At 50.0% G+C, this 21129-nt stretch overlaps 1 protein-coding gene across 1 annotated transcript; it reads left to right on the top strand.

Moving 5' to 3' along the window:
• The first annotated feature begins 25 nt into the window (after positions 1-25).
• Positions 26-20023, top strand: TRAIP (TRAF interacting protein). Its single transcript, XM_079317304.1, has 15 exons — positions 26-240; positions 1324-1381; positions 2602-2685; positions 6580-6619; positions 9156-9283; positions 11822-11916; positions 12519-12632; positions 13530-13617; positions 15099-15188; positions 15397-15485; positions 16206-16358; positions 16559-16607; positions 17134-17259; positions 17775-17825; positions 18774-20023. Exons 1-15 carry the CDS (start codon positions 143-145, stop codon positions 18900-18902), a joined length of 1392 nt encoding a protein of 463 aa, XP_079173430.1. The 5' UTR covers positions 26-142; the 3' UTR covers positions 18903-20023.
• Positions 20024-21129: the final 1106 nt, after the last annotated feature.

The raw sequence follows: 21129 nt of genomic DNA, 5'->3' as shown, positions 1-21129 counted from the left end.
ACTACATCCCGGCGCGGAGTCCCCTGAGGTCACTTCCGGAGCGGGCCGGAAGCGGCGCGCTCCCGCTCGCATTTAAACCGCGCAGAGCCGCGCGGCCGCTCTGAGACCCTCCGGGATCCCCCTTTAACCCCCCGGCCCCGCTATGCCCATCCGCGCACACTGCACCATCTGCTCCGACTTCTTCGACAATGAACGGGACGTGGCGGCCGTGCCGTGCGGGCACACCTTCCACCAGGCCTGGTGAGCGCCGGGGCTCGGGGCTCGGGCTGGGCCGTGGGGTGTCAGCCCCCCGCGCCAGGGCTCCGAGGAGGTCACGGAGCTGCCGCAGCAGTCCGGGCTGAGCCGATTACACTGAACGGGCTGGCTCGGGAGGTCCTTAAGGAAAGACTGAGTGTGGCTTTTGGCGTGGTGGTGATCGGTCACAGGTTGGGCTCGATGGTCTCAGGTCTTTTCCGACCTAATTGTCTCTGTGGTTCTGTCGCGGCGCTGCCTGCAGCCTCCCTTCTCTGGAAGAGCCAGTGTTGCAGGGTGTTTGGACAGAGTGGTGTTGGATTATGGTGAAGCAGCCCTGGCAATTCCATGCTTTTCTAGGACTGTGTTTGCAAGTGTCTGTGTTGAAAGGAAATGGTTCTTGTGAGGAAATAAACTTTGTGCGATGAGAGGGTGGGCATTTGCTTTCCTAGCTTGTGAGCTTGGAGAGGACCACGGGTGCGATTGTCACTTCTCACTCAGCAGTGCTGCTCGGGCCTGCTCTCCTCCAGCAGCCAGCAGAGCAGGGAGAGCTTCCAAAGGTAACCTGCCAGCTCCAAATCATTACCCTGCTCCCGAAATATACCTTTCCTGTGTGACGTGATGGCTTGGTTGCAAAATGCATTAGTGACTCTCCTGGGGGGCCCAGCAGGTTTACATTCATTTTCCCAGAGCAGATTCCCCCCGGTGCCCCTGGCTCTCAGATCCATGTTCAGTGGCACCCCTTGGAGCTGGCTGGGATCTCAGCAGAGCAGATAGAGCAGCTCCTGTGTGCATCCACTCGCTGCAGCTGTTCAAAGCCTGTCTCTCAGAGAGATCTGAGCTCTGCGAAAGCTCTGCCCTCTTAAAGATAAGCTCAATGCTAAATTCAGCCAGGAATTGTCTTGGAGATGCGGGTGGAGCATGCGTGTGGAACATGGAGCTCCTGCCAGCCACACCGCTGGACTGAAGGTTCTGCTCTAGTGTGTGATGAGGAGTCACACCTGCTGTCTCCTGGGGAACTGGGGGATGGCCCCTGGAAGCAGTGCTCCAGGACTTAAAGGATTTACTGTATCTTTTCCTTTTGTTTCTCAGCCTCTTCCAGTGGTTTGACACTGCGCCGAGCCGGACATGCCCACAGTGCAGAAACCAGGTAAAGCCATCCCCTGTGCACACCTGTGGCACAGTGCACTGCAGTGACACCAAGGAGCTGTGGCCTGGGGTGATGGTGGAAAAAGGCTCATGGTAAAAAGCAGAGGAACTTTCTGTCATTTGAGGTTCTGCAGAGGTTGAGAGGATGAATTCCCTTCCACAACCCTTTGGGTTGCAATGGGCTGAGGCTCCTGCCACTGTCTACATTAGATCTCCTTTCACAAGGAACTTTGGGTTTTCACAGCTTTTGCTTAGGCTGGGGAAGTATTATTGTGATGACAGGAGGCAAGGACACCTGACTGGTGTTCCTGGCATGCCCAGCCTGTTGCTGTCAGCCCATTCTGCTGCACGTGGGCCTTACATCCGCTCCTGGCTTAACAGTTGTCAGCCCTCCCTTGAGAAAAGCCGTGGCTGGGGAGAAAATGAAGGATGTTCTCTGCTTCTGAGATAGGAAGCTGAGACTTGGGTTTCCATTGGCCTAACTGGGATCTAAACTTCTTTGAAGTCACTTGTGTCACCAGACTTCATGCTGCCAGTAAGTCTTGGCATGTGGTGGCTGCAGGAGATGTTTCCTTGCTCTCAGATGTAAATTTTTAGCCAGCTGCTGCTTGGGCTTATTCTGTGTTTGTGCTTCTTTCCTCTCTCAAGGTCTTGGCCCTTGTTCCTTCCCTGACTTGTTGATTCCCTCTGTTCTTCTCTGCCTCTTACATCTCTGGGTTACCATGGAGTTATCGCGAAATAACATCTTATGTGGCAGTAACCATGCAATTAGCTGGTGTCATGACTGTATATAATACTTAAAACACAAAGCTGTAACTGCATGGGGGAGGTGTGGAGAGCTATCAAATTCAATTACAGCACCTTCTGCCTGCAGAAAGCAGCACGTACTTCTGTCTTAGGATTTGGCATCATGTTAGCTCAGCATCAGCTGCTTGGGGCTGAGCTGCCAGAGAACAGACTGCGCTCGATTCAGAAATGTCTGAATCTTTCTGCTGCAGCTCAGGAGCTTGGCTGGAGTCACACTCCCAGAAACTGAGTGGGGGGTCTGCTGCTGTGCTGTTGAGCCAAAGCAGAGCATCACCACTAATGGTGTCAAACACGTGATCTGATTTGCCTTTCATGGCCTTGTCACAAGACAGTACCTTCTCCCCCTCCATCTGTCTTCCGTATCCGTTGTTTCCATATTTGTGCCCATCAAACTCTTCTGTCTCTTATGTTTAGGTCAGCAAAAGACACATCATCAATAAGCTGTTTTTTGATGTTACCCTGGAGGAGCAAGCAGCACCGGATGCTGAGAGCCTGCAGGTAACTTGTCATGGTTTTTTTTTTCTCACGTGATGCTTCAGCTTCCTAGAAGGGTGGCCTGGCCTGCTGGTCCTCTGCCAGCAGGTGCTTACCAAGCTGGAGCTTGCTGTGCTCGTGTTTCTGACCAAAAGCATATCAGTCTCTCTGGTGATTTAGCATTCCCCCTGACTAAATCCCATGTGGTGACTCAAGGAGCCTCCTCTACTTTCTGCTCTTTCTTCTGCTTCTCACTTTACCTGGAAACTGCTGTTCCTCCCTTGGGAATGAGGCTACAGAGCTGTTCCCAAAGGCAGGAGAAGGGAAATCCCAGATGCAATGAATTGCTGCTGGTGTCTGTGCCTTGGTTGTGTGTGAGCCCTGCTAAGCCCTCTGGGAAGAAGGGGCCACTGGAAGAAGTGCCTCCTCCTCCTCCCTTCTGTGCAGGGAGGTTGTTTGTGCAGATTGAAGGATGTGGGGCAGGTGATGATAAAGTCATGATTCCCCGAAGAGAGATTAGAAAAGGGACTGCCTGAAGCCACACCAGCAGCAGTGAACAATGTGGAGGCTGGGTCCTGGCTGGAGCTGGGATGTTGGGTGGTGTGCTCCAAGTGCCACCTTTGGGTGTGGAGAGTTGAGTGTGAGTAGGGATTAACACAGATTGGCTGTTCCACGTTCTCCTTCGTGTAGTGTGAATGAAGCACGGTTCCTTCTGTCTTGGAATTATCTGTTCCAAAAAAAGGGTGGCCGGTTGACCTTGGTATAATGGGATGCTTGTACCCTCTTGTGTTTAGAAGCAGCATGTGCAGCAATTACCATAATTAGCAGTTGCCATGACAATTCTATATGTACTTTGTATGTCTTTAAAATAAAGCCAGCCAGACTAGAATGTCAGTAGCACTGTCTTTCTCCAAGATCACCAGTAATAAAACTGAAGGCCAAAGTGTGCTGAGGAATGGAGGGGCATCTCTGGGCACTGGGAGCTGTGTGCCCTCACAGCAGATGAACATTTCCTTTCATACATACTGAGATCCATTCTCACGAGTGTAATGAAATGAGTGACTGGAAAATGGGTTGCCTGGAGAGAATCGCCCTAGAAAATTTTCCTGTTCTCTCTCACCCCCACCCCAGGATCCAAAATGGATTCCCCCAGCCTTCTGTTCCAGGCAGGCTGTGCAGAACTGCTCCCTTGCACAAGGGCAGGACTGTGGAGCTGCTCCTGTAGAACAAGCTTAATGGTAACTCCTGTTCCTATAGATCTTGTGTGTGTTTGCCAGAGCAACATCTGTCCTCAATGTACAGCCTGCTTAGTGAGGGCTCTGAGGTCACCAATGGAAGGAACCAAATACTTTTCTGGGCAAATAAGCATCATTAGCTTGTGTGGGTATTCTCTGCTGTGTGCACTGTACAGGTTGCTGCTGTGTTTGTCACCAGTTCTGTGTGTGCTGACTAGTTTTTGGAGGACATGGAGTATCTTAAGAACACAGATGCCTTGTTCACAATGGTTGAGGGACTAATGTCCACCTGGATGTGAGATCTGTCTGTGATAGAGTCTTGCCAGGCAGCAGTTCAAAGCAAACACATGGTGGGCCACGCCTGAGCTCTTCAGAGATTAAGAATTTCTGGCATCCTCAGTCAGAAACAACTTCACCTGAAAATAAAAAAAAAAAGAAAATTCCAAGGTTTGTGATGAACCCTGGCCTGGCCCCCCAAGAACCTGGGCATAGAGTGGTGTTCATGTCTGTAATCAACTGGAGCTGTATCTGTGCAGCCCACAGCTGTCTTGAAATGAGCATTTGGCCTCCTGCCACAAAAAGGATGTGCTAGAAAGCAAAGTGTGTAGCTGTGGTCTGCTTGTCATCTTGAGGAGACAAGATTGAGATTCTCTTTGGAGAGTCAGTCTTTGGCACCCAGTGAAGTGGTCAGAAGAGCTCCCTCATGATCTGAAACCCCTTCCTGTTGTTGCAGGATTAGCCAAATTATCTTTTGAACAGTCATCATCTTTGTTATTGTTCCTCACTCTTGCTGTTACTCTGAAATGTTTACAGTCAAAGGAGTGCTGGGGCTGCTTTGCTTTCCACCTCCAGGCTAAAACTTCAATAGAAACACCAGAGGGAACCTGGATCCCTGGAGTAGCTGCAGACCACAGGGTAAATGTCCAAGCATTTCTTTCATCACTGAACCTGGGTTTAGCCTATATTGAATTTAACGATCATCCTTGTGAGCAGAACAGGCTCCATGTGGCTGTTCCCAGAGCAGGAAAAGGGTGAGTTTTGGGGTGTAACACCTCAGTGAGTCTGTCAAGAGCTGCTTGTGATCTAGGGAGTGCAGAGCTCTTCCAAATGAGATTTCAGCTTGGTGAAGAGGAGGTGGGGGAAGGATTCCTGCCTGAAAACCTGCTGGGGAAGGTAGAAGCCTTGGAGGACAGCTGTCTGTTTGTGGTCAGGATATACTCGTTTGATCTCGGGAAAATGTGGTCTTGTAACTCAGTCTGGCAGGGAGAGGAGAGCTTCTCTCAGAGGAGAGAAAATTGGGAGCAGCTTTTAGGAGCTGTGGTGGAGGATGAGGGATTTCAGATTAAGTTGATGAATGAGGTAATGTTACATAGCTGCCTGAAGTAGCCCAGGGTTTCTTTGCTATCATGATAATTAGCACATCTTGTGAGCTCACTAATCGTTCCTGAATAGGACTCTGAGGAAGCTACTTCAGAATAGTTCCTGCAGCAGAGTTAATTCCACATTAGCCCTCCAGCAGTTGTGCCCCTTGGGGCAAATCCCAGTCAGCTCTGCTAGGCTTTGCATTTAGTCCCTGCTGCTTACCAAGCTTTACATCCCACATTTTCTTTCCTGCCTTTGTTGTCAGTAGCAGAGCCCAGCTCTGGACTGTCAGAGCTGTGGTCACTGCTGGTGCTATTCTTGGCTCAGATTTGCATGTAGCATTCTGGGTTGCACAGATTTGTGTGCCTGTGTTGGCATTTTATTGTGGTTTTATTCCACTGCAGTTCCTGCCTGACTTGTTATGTGCTTTCCTCTGCAGTTCTCTAACACTGCTTTTTAAGTCATCTTCTGTTAACACTTTCCTGAATATATTTATATCTGTGGTTTTTATTTTAAATATACATATAGATATAAATAGCCTCTCTTTTTAACCTCTCTACATTTCCTTTGGCTATTTGCCAGTGTTAAGTTATATCACTTCATTTTCTTTAATTTAAACTACAGGGCATTTGCTGCCTCTCTCTGATCCTTGATGAAGGCACTAGAAATAGATGATGTTGCTCAGGCCCTTGTGGTACCCAGGAGATGGTATGCACTCTCAGTTGGTGTGGTATGGATTGGTTTCTCAGTGATCTGTTTCCAGCCATTCGATTGAGCTGTTAGCTCATATCAGCATCCTGAACTGCAGTGACTTCAGTGTCTGTCAGCATATTTGAGTGCATGCTTGGTTACCTTTTCAGATGTTTGGATGTGTCCTCCTGTCTCCCACCTGCATGTGATTAAAGTTCACTTCAGTTTAAAGAGCTCTCAGTAATGCAGTTAGTCTGGCAACATCCCTCCCTTTATTGCCTTGTTTAGGTAAAACATTATAAAAATTGTTCTTTCCTGTGTTTCCCTGAGAGCCTTCCAAAATTATTCAGCTAAAACAGGATGAGTGACAGTGTGAGAAACACAAGGTTGACAAGGCTAAGATGAAGCTGCGATCCTCTCTTCTCCCCCTGCAGAATGCCAGTTGGAGGTGCTCTTTCTATTCCCTGTGATAGTCCAGGATTGAAACTCTGTGCTTGTTGTTTCCATGTTCTCTCCTTAGCATCTGCCTGGTCTAAAAGTCCTGTTGAGAAACCTCTTGGGTCTTTTTAAGATCTGGTGAAAGCATTTCTGTGGAGTGTTTCCTAATGGGGTTTTCTGTGTTGTGTTTCAGAATGAACTGGACAAGGTGAAGGCCCAGCTCTCGTTGAAAGGTGAGTTTCTGCTGCCTGCAGGGGATCAGCAGCTCCTGGGCTCTACCTGTTCCAGGTAGCTTGCCCAGGTCTGAGGAGCCCCTGTGCAGAGGCCACCCCTCTCTGAAGCTGAGGGCATGGTCAGGCTGCAAGCTGTTTCACTAGAGCAGCTTCTTTGGAGCATTTTCTGAGGTGAGAACACCTACAGTGATGCAAAGCTTTTATGACAGAGCCTGAACCCACAGCCTGACCCAGCTCTGCTGTAATTCAAGAGTTCACTGCAAGTTTAGACAAGTAGTAATTTTTTTGCCCACTTCCTAATCACAAGCTTACAGAATTGCAGCAAAGCTCTATCTGGTGCAGGCTTGAAAGCAAAAGCCTTGGTTTGCTTGCTGGGGAACTCACAGCTGCATGTGGCAAAGGCTCATTCCTCCAACAGATGAGAGGGTGCAAATGGTGTCCAAAAGCAGCAGTGGGAAGGCTTTGGATTTGTTTGGATTTTGCAGTGCCACATGTGTCGTGCAAAGAGCAGACGGAGTTCAGTGTGCACGCACTTGCATCTTCCCATCTTTAATTTTAGAGGATGTTCGAGGGAGGCAGGAAAAGCAAAAGCCCTGGAGACTTGTCGATGGGTTTTAAGCATCGTCTGTAGGCAGCCTGTCATCAGAACATGAGTCATGAGCAGCAAAAGGAAAATGTCAGTCTAAGTGACAGAAATCCTAAAACATGCTAGCAGAAGGAGAAAAAAATTGCTTAAAGAATGCTGGGGGCTCACCCACTCCCCAAGAGTTGTCTTTCCTCTGCGTTCCCTGCATGCACGAGACAGACATGAATAGCCAGTAGATTGAGGATTCAGTCCTTAGCCTGAGAGCAGAATTGGATGGTCTGCACGTCTCTATTCTGAGGCCTGTTCTCCTGCCAGCTTGGTTGAGTTTAGTGACTTGGTAGAGAGCCAGATCTTCTGGGGAAGGTGGCTGGGATTCTTGCTAGGATATTATCCAAGAAAAACTGCTTGAAGGCCTGCTAATCTTCTCAGCTTCTGGTGAGTAGAGGTTGGATTTGACATTCCCTGTCCCATTCTCTTTTCATATTGGAAATGTGAAGCTCCTTCCCACCTCCTGCCTCCTTTGCTGTGGGTACTCTGCTCTCTGCTGGTTCCTGTGTATAAGTTCTCCGTGTGAAGCTGTGCTCTGCTCTGTGTGCTGCAGAGGAGCTGTGGAGCTGCCAGGCTCTGATCAGCCTGCAAATGGCTCGAGAGGTGCCGAGCTCTGAGCAGACCCAGCAGGCTCTGTGGGAGGCACGCTGAATGAGCTGAAAACTCATTCCTGCAGCATGGAGGGGTTTGATTCCTGCCATCTGCCTCTGGGCAGCTGAGAATGGAGGAGGGGGAAGCCCTAGTTCTCTTGGTGGGTGTGGAGTCCCTGCAAATGCAAGGGAGCGTCTCCAGGCACTGCCTTTGGTGGGAAGGGGTTATTCAGGTCAGTGGAGAAGCCATCCGCGTGCTTCTGCTGGAGCACATTCCTCTCAGTCCACATGGTTCTTTACTCCCTGATTGAACAGTGAGGCTTCACTGCAGGTCATGCTTCCACAGGATGTGGAGGCTGTATTTGAAACTGGATGGCTTGCAAGGAGAGCAAGCTTTTTGGAAAGGTATTCTTTGGCTCTCTACTATTGCCAGGCTGGAGCCACAGGCAATTTCAGCAGAAAATTTTACCCTGCTCTCAGCAGGGTTAGGTGAAGAGGTTCCTGCTTTCCCTCATTATCCAAGTGCTTTGAGCTTCTCAGCGATGCTGGCTGTTCCCTGCATAGGTCTGGCAGCTCCTGATGGTGGTTGTTGCTTTCTCAGCTGTTCTTCCCTTGTCTCCACAAAACAAATTGAAATCTGGTAGTGTTTTCCACCACTTCACCTCCTCTCTGGTGGTCAGAGGCATATGCTTTACTCCTGGATTGCCAGGGGAAGGGACAGCAGGATACAAAGGTTTTGTGACCTGCAAAAAGTGGGCACTTGGGGAATCTATTTAAGCTGTCGTGTCCTACGGTGTTGCCAGTGTCACTGCCTCCTGCCCTTTAATGTAGGTGCTGTGGTTGGTGAGGGCACATGCAGCAGCTTGATGGACCCCTGCATACAGCTGCCCAATGGCCCCCGAAGGGGTTCCTGACACCTAAGGAAGAGAGGGTGGATAGAAAGCTCTTTTCTCCAGCTCTCTGACAGCTTGGTGTAACTCAAGAGGAATTATTTCCTTGTGCAAGCCTGGCTTTGAGAAAATGCAAGAGTTAAAATACATCATCTTAATGCTAGCAGGGCTGGCGCTGGAAAGCTATTAAAGGGAATTTTTTATCTTTAGTAAAGAAATCTTGAAGCCTGCTGGCACTGAGAGGAGCAATTGCTCAGTACAGACCCTGGTGCAGACAGCACTTAGAGAAATGGCTCTCTCCAGGAATGGCCAAATCCTGGCAGCCTGGAGCTGAGCCTGCAAGCAGTCTGTGTGCTCCTGCTGCTGGGCTGCACTGGAGTCTGGGTTACCAGGCCATGACCTTTTTCTTTCTTCTTTTCCAGAGAAAGAAAAGCGGGAATGCCAGACTGTTGTGGACACGCTGAGGGACACTCTGGATGTGCGCAATGCCACCATAGAGTCGCTCCAGAAGATGCTGGGAGAGACAGAGATGCTGTGCTCTTCTCTCAAGGTACCCTTCCAGTCCCCAGCAGGACAAAGCATCATGCTGGCAGTGTTAGTTCTGTTGAAGATCTCTCCAAATCCTGCTAATAAAGAGATTGTGCTGGTGGGATTTTGGGTCTGGTGCCCGGGTTTTCATTTTGGTTTGATTAATTGAAGCAAGCGTTGTTGCTGGACTCGAGGTCCTGTTTCTGCTTTGCCTGAGGTGATTCAGAGGCATAAAAAGCCTACAGGCCTGTGGTTTGTGTACAGGTGCTCAAGGCAGAGGTATCCCTGGTGAGGGAGAAATGCCAGCCCAGCCTGAGGAATGTGGCTGAGCCTCGCTAATGAAGTCACAGTGCTGGTCATAAAGGTGGTAGCAGGAATCTAGTGTGGGAAGTAGCTCCAGCACCTTGTTGCTGAACACACTGGTTCCCTGAGGTAGAATGTTCTTCTGAAATGGGTTTAGGCCAAGCGGGATTCAAGGAAAATTAGTTTCTTACTTTGATTGGGGTAGAAATCGAACTGAAAGATATGGAGGGGGAGTTTCAGGCTTCAGCTGAGTGGGATCTGATCCAGCTAACTCTCCTCTCTCTGTTCTGTTGCCAGGGCTTTGCCTCAGTTAGGTTAGTAATGTTGTGAAGTCCAGGGATCAAATATTCCTGTTGTGCTTCAGTGTGCAGTGACTCAGTGTGTAGTCATGTACTATGCGTAAACAGCAAGAGGAAGAGGGTAAGAACAGGAGCAGCTTTGTTGGGATGTCTTGGAGCAGCTTTGCCTTGGTGATGGGCTGGGCAGTCTTTGCTGTGTGGAGGTGATGTGCATGTCTCAAGAAGGTGGGGTGCAAGAAGGTGGAGTTGTGAGGTGCAGGCTGAAAAGAGGGATAGGTATCTACTGCATTTCCCAAGCTGTCTGGCCCAGTACCCTAAATTGCATCATGTTTCTTGACCTGCAAGGCCAAGTGGCCCAGAGGGAGCTTGTAGATGTGTTGTGGTGCAGTCTTGCTGTATGCCACCTACAGCTGGGCTCTTTTTGGAGGAAGCATCCAGGAGATCTGCCTGATACTAGGACAGAAAGAGTAAGAAGTGAATGCTAGGCAGACCTCACTGTGAGCCAGTACAACTGTTTTTGCCCAACCATGGGATTATATCCAATCTGCTTGCATGTAAAAGCAGCCTGGATCTTGGCCATGCCATAGATTCTGGTGTGATCCTGGATAAGTCAGTGGCAGGATACATGTGATGCCCCCCACTCCAGCAGAATTAATTGTTACAGTGGAAACCAGTACTTGCTGCTTAACTCAGATCTCAGTGCTTGGTTTTCCTGCCTTGACACCTCTGGAGGAGGCTCTGCTTATCTTCCCTGTTGCAAAACCCTCTCTGTATGCTTAAGTCCCTTTAATGGAAGCTGGGCAGGGCAGAAGGATTAGGGACCTGGAGGTATCTTTTCTGTGGCATATGGGGTTTCCCAGCTGAATGCCAAGCACTTTCTTAAACTGCATCATTAAAGATTAAAGCACTAAACTTCTGCAGTGAAAATGCAGGCTTAACTTGCTGTGATGCAGGTTAAGGCTGTAAGCTGCTCCTGTCTTCTGCTGGCACTGTCAGTTTGCTGCAGTTTCAGGCTGGTTGAAGCTGGGGGGACTCTGCTCTGACCGTGCACAAAGCATTGCTGTGAGGATCTGAAGCATTCTGGTTAGGGAAAAGCTGAAGACAGACTCCAGTTAAACAAGAGTGACACATGAGCCTGCAACACTGTCCCTCCTCAGCTTCCCAGTGGTTTCACAGCTGTTTGGTTCCTGTGGCAGGAAGTGGATAAAATCCTTGAACTTCTGTGTGGGAAGGAGCTTTACAAGGCAATGATCTTTTGCCAGGCCTTTCCCTGCAATCAGCACTGTGCTGAAACCAGAGCCTTTTGAAGTTGCTGTGCAAGGTGCCCAGGCACACACAAACCTAGACAGCACAGATGCATCTGAATGGTGCTAATTCAGCTGTCTCCATCCTCTGCCACAGTGCAGATGTGTGTTTTTCCAGCTCAGCTGAGGTTTTGTGTTACAGCTGGAGAGACAATGGGCTTGCAGCAGGTGAGAGAAGTGCCCAGGTGGGTGTCTGGTTTGGCTGAGGTCTCCCAGAAGGGGAGACCTCTATGCTCTAAGCAGCTAATGGCCAGGAGAGTTGGGAGGCTGAAGCAATCAGCTGTTCAAGGAGGGAAAGGCAAATAGCAAGGCTTGCTTGCTGTGGATTCCTTCGCTTTTGAAACAGAAATTGTCACTGCTACATACAGGGCACTGTGCATCCCCTCCAGCACTCCCAGCTGAGAGTTACTAGGACATGGTTTCAGCTCCAGCCTCACCTCGTGATTAGCACTGAGACCCTGCTATGCTTGTGGGGAGCAGAGCTGGGGGTACAGAGGGAGGGAGATCAACTCTCCATAATCCCAGGCTGCTGAGGTGGCAAGAGCATTTAGAGCTGATGTATTCTCCCTGCTGCCCGCAGTGTGCATAAGCCAGGATGTTTCTCCAAGAATCCCTGGAGCCTTACTATTGGTCTGTGTGTTTGCTTCCCTGCAGAAGCAGATGAAATTCCTGGAGCAGCAGCAGGAGGATAACAGAAGTTCAAAGGAGGAGGTGCACCGGCTGCGGAACAAGCTGAGATCCATGGAGCGGTGAGATCCGGGTGCTCCCTGGCCTTGCAGCTTGGGCTGCACACCTCTGCCCTTTCTGGGGAAGGCAGGAGGCTCCTGCTGCAACACTCTGTATGCTAGATCATCTTACCTGGGAGGTTTAAAACAGCTGCTTTAGCTGCCCTTGCATGCCTCTTGCCCCTGCTCTGTTTGCAGACAGCTGTTCTCATTGAAGAGCAACTAGGCAGTGTGCTGGCCTCATCTCTAGTGCACTGGGCATGGCTGTGTGCTGTTTCTGTTATCAGAGGATGCTGATAACATCGAGAATGATGCAGAATGCCAGCCCAGGAACACAGTCAGCCACAAGGCTGTAGGGACCAAGAGCTGGTCATCAGTTCCATGTGCAGTATGTGTGTACAGCTGCCCCTTCTCTAGTCCATGTGGTGCTGCTTTTCCCCAGTGAGAAGCCCTGCTTTAGGTGAGGCAGCTGTATCTCTTCTCCCAGGACACCCAGAGTGCCTGCAGCAGAAGCTCAGGCTGCACCAGCCCCTTGTGGGGGAAGCAGGGCTTTTGTCTCTTTCCCAGGTCTGTCTGTGATTTGTGAGCTGAGGGTATGTTTTTGTTTGTGGGGTTTTTTTGTGCAGGATCGAGCTGTTGCTTCAGAGCCAGCGCCCAGAAGTGGAGGAGATGATCAGAGAGATGGGAGTTGGGCAGGCAGCGGTGGAGCAGCTTGCAATCTACTGTGTCTCCCTCAAAAAGTAGGTGCTGCAGGCTTGGCACAGCTGGCTGGTGCTGTCCTGGGGTGCCCAGGGAGAACCCTCTGCCAAGCACCTACAGGCACATGGGCTCTGTGGGGCTCTCACAGCCTCTTAGGGCTTCCACTGGGTTTTGACTGACAGATCCTGGGGACCTAGTTTGGAGCCTGTCACATTGAACTGTTCCTCTTGTCACTGTAGTGACATGTGTGTCACCATGGGAACTGTCTCCAGAGTTGTCAGTGCACCTATGAAGTGATGATGATTATTCCCTCTGCTTCCCTCTCATGCCTGGGGAAAAGTGGGTGGATGCAGAGCTCTGGGTTGTGCCCTCTGCAGTACTGCACTGTGCAGCTGTGGCCTCTGGCAAAGCATGCCTGCACTGCTGCCCTCTCCTACCTGGATATCCATCTGGTCCTGCTGGGGGAAAAATACAGCTTTTTTTTGTGGCTGTTCTGATGGCAACTGAATAACTGCAGCTTTGGTACAAAGCTGTAATGAGGCAAGTGTCCCTGTGGTGTAATTGGGAATGAATGTGCACAGCCAGTAGTGTCTAATCTCTGAAAAGTCACTTAAAGCAAAGTCCCCTGTTTGCTGCCAGCATGGAGGCTGTGCTCTGTCTTCTGTTCACTGGCAACTGAAATGTTTCTGGTTCCATTTTGCTGGTGGTATCAGGCATGGTATCCCATGCATGTTTTTTCTCTCCCATGGCATAGTGGAATGTGTGACACAGTGTTGGTACACTCACTCATCTTTGTTCCTTAAAGGGCATTGTGTCTCCTGGGTTTTTTCTGGTGGCTCTGCAGGTCCAGAGCTTCAATTTAAGGGTCTTGGCTTGTCTCTGAGAAGGTCTGGCTCAGCTGTCTTACAAACAGTGTGACTCTTTGGGTCTCTTTGCAGGGAATATGAGAACTTGAAGGAGGCTCGGAAGATCTCCGGTGAGATGACAGAGAAACTGAAGAAGGAGCTGTTTTCTGTCAATAATAAGGTACAGGGAGAGTATGAGTTTCCAGGGTCTGTAGGTCCCTGTCCATACCTGAAGCCCAAGGCCTCTGCAGTGATCCCCCCACACTGATAGGTACAGGTGTGTGGAAGGGTCAGGCTGGGGCTCTGGGTCAGGATGTGATGTGGTGAGCAAGCAGCTCATGGGCTGTTGTCAGGAGGCTTGTCTCTGGGGACAGTGCTGGGGCAGCATGTGCAGAGCCAGCCAGAATTTGGCAGGGAGCCTGTACTGGAAGGCAGCAGCCCACAGGTGCTCCACTGCTCCCACTGGGTTCTGGAAGTAGCAATTCCTTCATCCAGCTACACTACTGAGCAATCAGCTGCCAGCTCCTCCTGTTGCAGAACTGGGCCTCTAAGAAAGTGGGAAGGGGTTTGGAGTCAGTATTAGTTGAGCAGGGCTTAGTCCTGGCTTGGCACATCCAGTCACACCCAGTCTTGTTCCTTCAGCCAACTGAACTGTGCCAGGGCTCCCACATCATGCTGTGCCCAGGCAGGAGAGGCTCCCAAAGTGCAGTGAGGACACACAGGTGTTCCTGCACAGAGCCTCTCTGGGCTGGTCTTGAGCTGGTGCAGAGCCTGGGGATGCTGCTGTGCCTCTGCTGCTGTGCTCCCCATGCACCTGGCCTGGCTGGGGTCTGTTAGCTCAGGCAGGACTGTTTTTGTTCTGGTAGCACATCCATGTGAAAAGCCTGTGTGTAGCCTCACTCCCCAAGGCACAGGTGTTCCCTGGGACATCCCTGTGTCTGAGCCAACAGAGTGAAAAGCTGTGGATGGATTTGGCCTACTTCTATTACTCAGCCATAGCTGTTGTCCCCTCAAATGGAGAAGGAGGCTTTCAGATTGCTGTCTCCCTAGAGGAGTTAACCCCTACACAAGGTGCTGCTGCTGGAATTGGGCTGCTTCTGGCTGAGTCAGACTGGCTGTGATGGCCAGTGTGGGTCAGGAGGATGCGAGTCAGTGCACCAGGAGCTCCAGGCTTGGCTGACAGAGAGGTGACTGTACCCACAGCCTGTGAGCTGGCCCAGGCTCCCAGACCCACTGAAGTGTCTGAAGTGGTAACAGTCCACTTCCTGACCCCTGCTGCTGGCATGCTCCCCTGTTGAATCAGGCTTGTCCATGTGCCAGCACTGCTGATGCACAGCCATCCTACAGCCTGTGGTTTGGGATTCCTGTGTTCTGGTGTGTCCAAAGCCCTGCAGGAATTCAGAATGCAGCCACCAAGTGTTAGAGCAGGGAAAAACTGTTGCCATCAGGCATAAATGCTGGGCAAGCAGCCCTCTGCAGGCAGCTTGTGGAATTGGGTAGGGATTGGATTGCGCTGATACAGGGCAGATTGGTCAGACTGACACAGGAAAATTGAGCCCTTACACAGGGAAAGTAGCATGTGGTGCAGAGCACACTGCTCTCACAGGGCTCTGCAGTCCCCCTTGCTCAGGTAAGTGTAACACATTCTGTTGTGTTCTGTAGCTGCAGAAAACGACTTCAGAGCTGGAGAAGACAAAGGAGGAGTTAAAAAGCACACAGAAAGATCTGAAGAATGCAGACAAGGAGATCTTGGTGAGAATATCATTCCTCATGGCCAGCTGCCAGTTACTGCAGACTGGTCTGCTGCTGCAAAGCCAGGAATTATGCTGGCTTTTGCTCAGTGACTAAATTTCCCAGCCTACCTCTGAGCTCCACCTGATGCTGATTTATGGAAAAGGGGCAAAGTGTGTACTGCTAAATTGTTCTATATCTGACTATCTGCTTTCTCTGTTCCCTGCAGAGTTTGAAGAAGAAGATAGACATCCTGCAGGATACTCTGAAGGTCCCATCTGTAACCAGGGAAACACTCAGTCGACTAGTCTTTGAAAGGTTAGTGAGCTGCATCCTCAGACACAGTGCAGGCATGGAGACAACAGGTTCAAAGCTAGAACTGACAACTTAACTACCTGAGACAGTTTAACTACCTGAGAAAGCAGAGATGTACTAGTCTGGCAGGTGTTGCTGAAGTATGGCTGTTTTGTTCCTTGTGTCCTTTTTCTGGTGGTTGACAAGATGATGTTTGGTTTATATGGAAGAAGTATTGGAGGGTTTGAGTCAGGAGGGGGTAGAGGAATGGCCTGAGTTTTAACAAAGTCTTTGTCACTGTGTCCTGCCTGGGAAACATCCCTAAAGCTGCTGCTCTTGTTGCTTTAGAGTTGGCCTTGTGATAAGCATGCACATGTGTATGGAGACCAAAGATCTTAGCTAGGCACAGGAATCTAGCCTGAAAAATGACATCTGCTGTTATTTTCTTGAGGAGCCTATGCCATAGTAGAGCAAGCTGGGTTGTGTCCATAGAGCAGCAATGTTGGTGTGATTCCTGAGCTCTGGATGCTGCTGTTACAGTGCTCAGCATTTGAGGGGGAGCAATAATTTGGGACACTGAATTGAAACTCTGGGGTTCAGATTGTGCTTTCTTTGATGTGTGGGCAGAATGGGGCTCTGCTCCTGGTGCCACTGCTAGCCGAGCTCTGTGTCTTGGGTGCAGCTCTGCCTTCCCCTGGGTGTCAGGCAGTGGCTCAGTGACTGATGCTTTTCTTGGCCTTGCAGCCCTGCTCCTGTGGAACTGCATCCAAAGCTCCACCGCCCATCCAACAGCGATGAGATCAATCTGGATGCTACTTACGATGTGGGCACCCCTGAACAGCAGCCCTGTGCAGCTCCCTTCGGCCCTGCAAAAAGGCAAAAGATGGATAAAAAACCGTGAGTTTTCCCTCCTCTTTCTGCTTCTAAAGGAGATCAAAGTCTCACTGCTTTGGAAGTTGCTGTGTGAGATCAGATAGTTCTCCAGCTGCCTGATGGCGTGCTGCAAGCTTTGTCGTCATTTGCTTGGCCTTGTCTGTCCTTGCCAGCTCTACTTGAACAATAAATCTCTGCTGATTTGCTCCTTGGGCTCCTTACAGGCCTCCTGTGGTAAATCTGGCGAAGAAAGTTCTGAAGGAAACAGTGGAGGTAAAAGGATTAATCTTGATTTTTCTGTGTCATCTCTTTGATTCTGCTGTTAATAAGCTTGGGATAAAGAATCTATTTTCTCCCTTGTGGGCATAGACCAGTGCATCTATAGAACCAATCTGTGCTTCAAAGTGTTTTCCTTGATGGTCTCACAGAAACACTTGCTGCCTCAGGCCTCCTGGAACTCAGCAGGAGAAGGGAGGGTGGGCACCCACATGCTTCTTGCTGATGATTCTGCTCCAGATGTACTTCACAAACACCTCCTGGAGCTGGCCACAAGGGCTGTGGGGTCAGCTGAGGTGGCTGTTAGCCCAGGCTCGCTGGGAGCAGAGTCTTGCCTCCTGGGCACTGTTCCATATAAGCCCCAGTGGGAGCTTGAAAGCTGCTGGTTTTCAACCTGACATGTGGTATGGCAGTAACCATTACCTTAAATAGCTGTCTGTGTTGTTAGAGTTGCTTGTATATGTGGATTCCATTCAGCAGATTGTGCTGGTTAAAGGGCTTTTCTTGTTATTTTGTGGAACAGAATGGGGCAGATGATCTGGAGGATGATGCTCTTAAAGGGCTCTTGCCAGCATTCATCAGGAACTCTGTCCTCTCCAAGAAGTCATCTTCAGGTGGTTTGCTGTGTTCCCACAAGAACATGGGCTCTGTAAGTATGACTGTCCAGTTGGTGAGTGTGCCCAGGGCTGGCACTGCCACCTCTATCCTGAAATGACCCTGAAAAAGGAAGTGAATGTGGCTTTCACCTTGTCATATACAGTGTGTGGAAAATAAATCTCAGAGCACAACCTGGCTACTTCCCAGTCCTGCAGAACTCTAGGGATGACAGATGCTCATTCCCTTCCTGGCAGCAGACTGGCTCTCAATGTCCTATTCTTCTACCTCCTTGGAGCTTAAAGTGTTCTTGTATTCCTCAATCCCAGTGATAAAATCCTAAACCTTTCTCGGCTTGTCTGAAAAAGTGTCCAATATTCCCAGACTTTAATATCCATGAGTCTTTTTCCAAAAGTGAGGGCTTAGTGCAAGTACTGAGTGTTTCCAGGTGCCTTTAACCCCTCTCTAGAAGCTGTGGTCTGCAAGACTCCCCCTTCCCCATAACCAGCATGAGGAGAGGTAGCCAAGGCTCTGTGTGCTGCTCCAGGCTCATTTGTTTCTCTCTCCTAGGTGAGGACGGGCTATGATGGCATGGGAGGCAGGACAAAGTTCATAGAGCCAGTATCCTTTCCTGCAGTTTATGTGGCAGCACTGATACTGTGGGCACCTCATTTCTGTTCCTTCTCTTTGGTCTCAACAAAAAATGGACTTGGAATCCTCAGGGAATTATCTGATTTTTTTCTCTGAACAGATCTGAGCTCAGCAAAGGCGTCAAGGACCTGAACTTGCTGAGAGCACTTGTGGCTGGTTCAGAGGAGCACATGAGTGCAGTTTTCAGAGAAATCAGTGCAGTTTTTCAGGGACTGCCTGTGCCCTTGAGATCTTATAGCAGCAGTGTAGCACAGCCCATTCTGGCTGTGTGCCTGCCAGCTCTTACAACCAGAGCCCTCACTCCTGTTTGATGCTGCTGCTCTGCTGTGGTGAGGAGTGCTGGGCTGAGCTCAGCCCCCTGGGTGTGGAGCTGCTCCTGCCATGGAAGGCTACAGGCTCTGGCTGCTCTGCTCTCACCTGCACAGTGTCCTGGCTCAGGAGGTCTTGCAACTCAAATAGATGTGCTGTTAAAATGCTGGTTTATGTGCAAGGGGGTAGCATAGAATCGTGGAATCATTAATGTGGAAAAGAGCTCTAAGATCAGAGTCCAACCATTAACCCAACATTACCAATCCCACCACTAACCCATGTCCCTAACCAACATGTCTGCGTGTTTTTTGAACACTTCCAGGGACTTTCACCACTTCTGTGGGCAGCTTGTTGCCATGCTTGACCACCTGTTTATCCAGTCAAAACCCCTGTTTGGGAAATGTTCCCTGACATGTGGAACAGGTGTATGTGAGCTCTGCTCCTGTGAGAAAGTAGCAAAGCCTCTCCTACCCTGCAGGGAGTTTTTCCTTGGATGCAGATACATGGCTGGGTCCCAGGTCTATGGTTCAGGCTGGACTGCAGCCGATGTTGAATCACTTGTTTCCCCAGGACACTGGTCTGTGCTTTCCTTGACAGTTTTACCTCCAGACAAACCTGGCAGAAATCCGTCCATTGTCAGTTAGGAGCAAGAAGAAGGTCTCCAGACCAGCATCTGCAACTTTTCCTGCGTTTTCCTCCAGCAGCAGCCAGGCCAGAATGGACACTTTCCTGCTGTGAGAATCTCTGACTTCCTGGGAAAGGCTTGGAAGAGGCTGCAGGGCAGAGCACACTTGCCCAGAGCCTGGCATGAGGCAATGTGCAGCTACCACTGCCTGGAGTACTGTTTGCAAAGCTCTGATGCTGGCTTGTGGGTGAGATGAGCTGCCCTGTGGAGAATCCTGCCCTTGCAGCAAGCTTTTGGAGACCAAGTCTCTGGGTAATGCCTGGACTAAGTAGCCCTCCTCAATTTACCATTCCTTCCTCCTTTTTTACATGCAGAATAAACAGGGGTTCCTTGCCTTCTGGCCTCCTCAGAGCAGAGTTCTGCAGTTGCTGCTGCTTTGGGCTGTCTGGCACCAGGTGGAACTGCACTTCTTGGATGTAGCCACAAGCAGGAGGTGCAGGAAGGGTGTCTGGGATGTCAGTCTGGACAGCAGCAGGGAGAAGGGACATGGACCAGCTCCATGCCTGGTGTAAATAGTTCCAAGAAAGTTTACTGGAGGAAGGAATCTGTATGTGTGGCTGTTGAGTGTCTGTATATTCATTATAAAATTAAACACCTTCCCTTAACCACAGACCTGTTGGGGCTGGGGAGATACACAGGTGGACTTGGGAGCTGTGTTCCCCTATCCTGTTTTGGGCTATGAAGTCAAGAGTGGTCTTGCAGGCATGGCACTGAAACTGCTGACTTGGAAGTATTGGGGTGACCCCCTGCTTCACTTGGAAGCAGAGATAGATGTGCTTGTGTGACCTCTGTGCATGGCATGTGTTGGTGTCAATCTAGTTTGTTAATTTCTATTTTTTAATAAGAATGTAGAGTATTTTTATTATTTTGTAACTGTTCTGCCTTGTTTAGGGGGGTTGGAATGGCCTGGAGAAGTGCTGAAGAATGGCTCCCTTCAGGGGAGGGGGAGACTGGTGGGGCTGAACCTGTCTGGGTTCTTCAGCTTGGAGCTGTGGAACAGGAGATCCACACCTGACACAGGGCTGTCCCAGCTGCAAGAGCAGATGTGGTGAGGCACCTAATAAAGCACTCTACTGTACAAATCTTTCCTATTTCCAGCTGCTTCAGGCCAGACTCTGTAGTACCTGAACTGCCTAAAAACATGTTTTTAGATAATAAAATGTATTACTGTGCACACTTGTTAACACAACTGGCTTCTGAGCATTTTCCACCCTACTGCACCTCAGGGTGGAGGTCTGAGCCTGGATGCTGATTGTAGGATGGTGGATGTGCTCAACCCTTCAGGTTCCTTTGGGATGCCAGCCCCTGGGAGCAGGGAAGCACAGAGATGGGATGGAGCCATCCCCAGGAAAGTGAACAAGGCAAAGCCCTGCAGAGCATGAGCTGTCTCACCTGCATCACCTGAGGCTAACTGCAGAATTTAGTGGAATGGGAGGAGATTTTGGAGGAGCCAGGAGAGGGTTCAGAGGGCTGGAAAGAAGAGCTTGGGGGGAAGAAAGGGGGAACTTTAATCAAGCAAAGTAAATTCTACAGAGGAGAAGCCTGGGAGAGTGTCTGCAGAGAGCCTGCTTTGTGCTGTCCTTGTCTCTTTGAGGGTAGGTATCAAGTGTCTCTAAAATGTGAGACTTGCTCTGGATCTCTCCAGGTCAGGAAGACCCTTTTAAGAAGGCAACAGTGAAGGCAATAGTCTGGGTGTGGGGCTATTGGGGAACATGGGCTTCCATGCTGGGGTGCTGGAGAGCAGGTACTGTGTCTCTCCACAAAGGGAGAGCAGATCCCAGCCTGCACTGGAGGGATTGAGAAGGGTTTTGGGGGCTGTTTTGTCGCCATGGTAAGTTTAAACTGAGGTTTGGGTCCCACCTACACCAGCACTGTTGCTGGCAGCTGCTCCAACCTCTGCTCTGTTTAAGGCGGATGTTTTGAATCTCCTATGTCTGGGGGAAACATCATGTCAGGAAAACAAACAAACCCAACTTTTTGTGTGTCCTGGCCTCTCTCATCCAGTCCTGGATTCTTTATTTTCCATAGACTCAGTGCTGCTGTGTTGTTTCTGATGTGCAATAAACCAGAACAAAAACACGTCTGTTGCCCCTGCCTAGAATTGTAGGTGTTTTGTTCTCCTAATCAGTGTTTTCATACCCTCCAAAGCTCTTTTACTCCCATATTACACCTTTCACACCCCCCCACCTGCTCCTGGGGTGACAGCAGTAACCTCCAGCGCCAGCATCCCCTTCCCTGGGGGATACAGAAGGGGAGGACAGGGGGCTGAGGTTCCTTCTT

Source organism: Erithacus rubecula (assembly GCF_903797595.1).
Source record: "Erithacus rubecula genome assembly, chromosome: 13".
NCBI classification, from domain to species: Eukaryota; Metazoa; Chordata; class Aves; order Passeriformes; family Muscicapidae; genus Erithacus; species Erithacus rubecula.
The sequence above is the reverse complement of the archived record's forward strand: the minus strand, read 5'-3'. Positions and strand labels throughout refer to the sequence as shown.

What these genes read in the sequence shown, in the direction of transcription:
- TRAIP (XM_079317304.1), top strand. Translation starts at nt 143, where the DNA reads ATGCCCATCCGCGCACACTGCACCATCTGCTCCGACTTCTTCGACAAT. An exon ending in TGCTGTGCTCTTCTCTCAAG is followed by an intron (nt 9,284 to 11,821) that starts GTACCCTTCCAG and finishes GCTTCCCTGCAG; the next exon opens with AAGCAGATGAAATTCCTGGA. An exon ending in TACTGTGTCTCCCTCAAAAA is followed by an intron (nt 12,633 to 13,529) that starts GTAGGTGCTGCA and finishes GTCTCTTTGCAG; the next exon opens with GGAATATGAGAACTTGAAGG.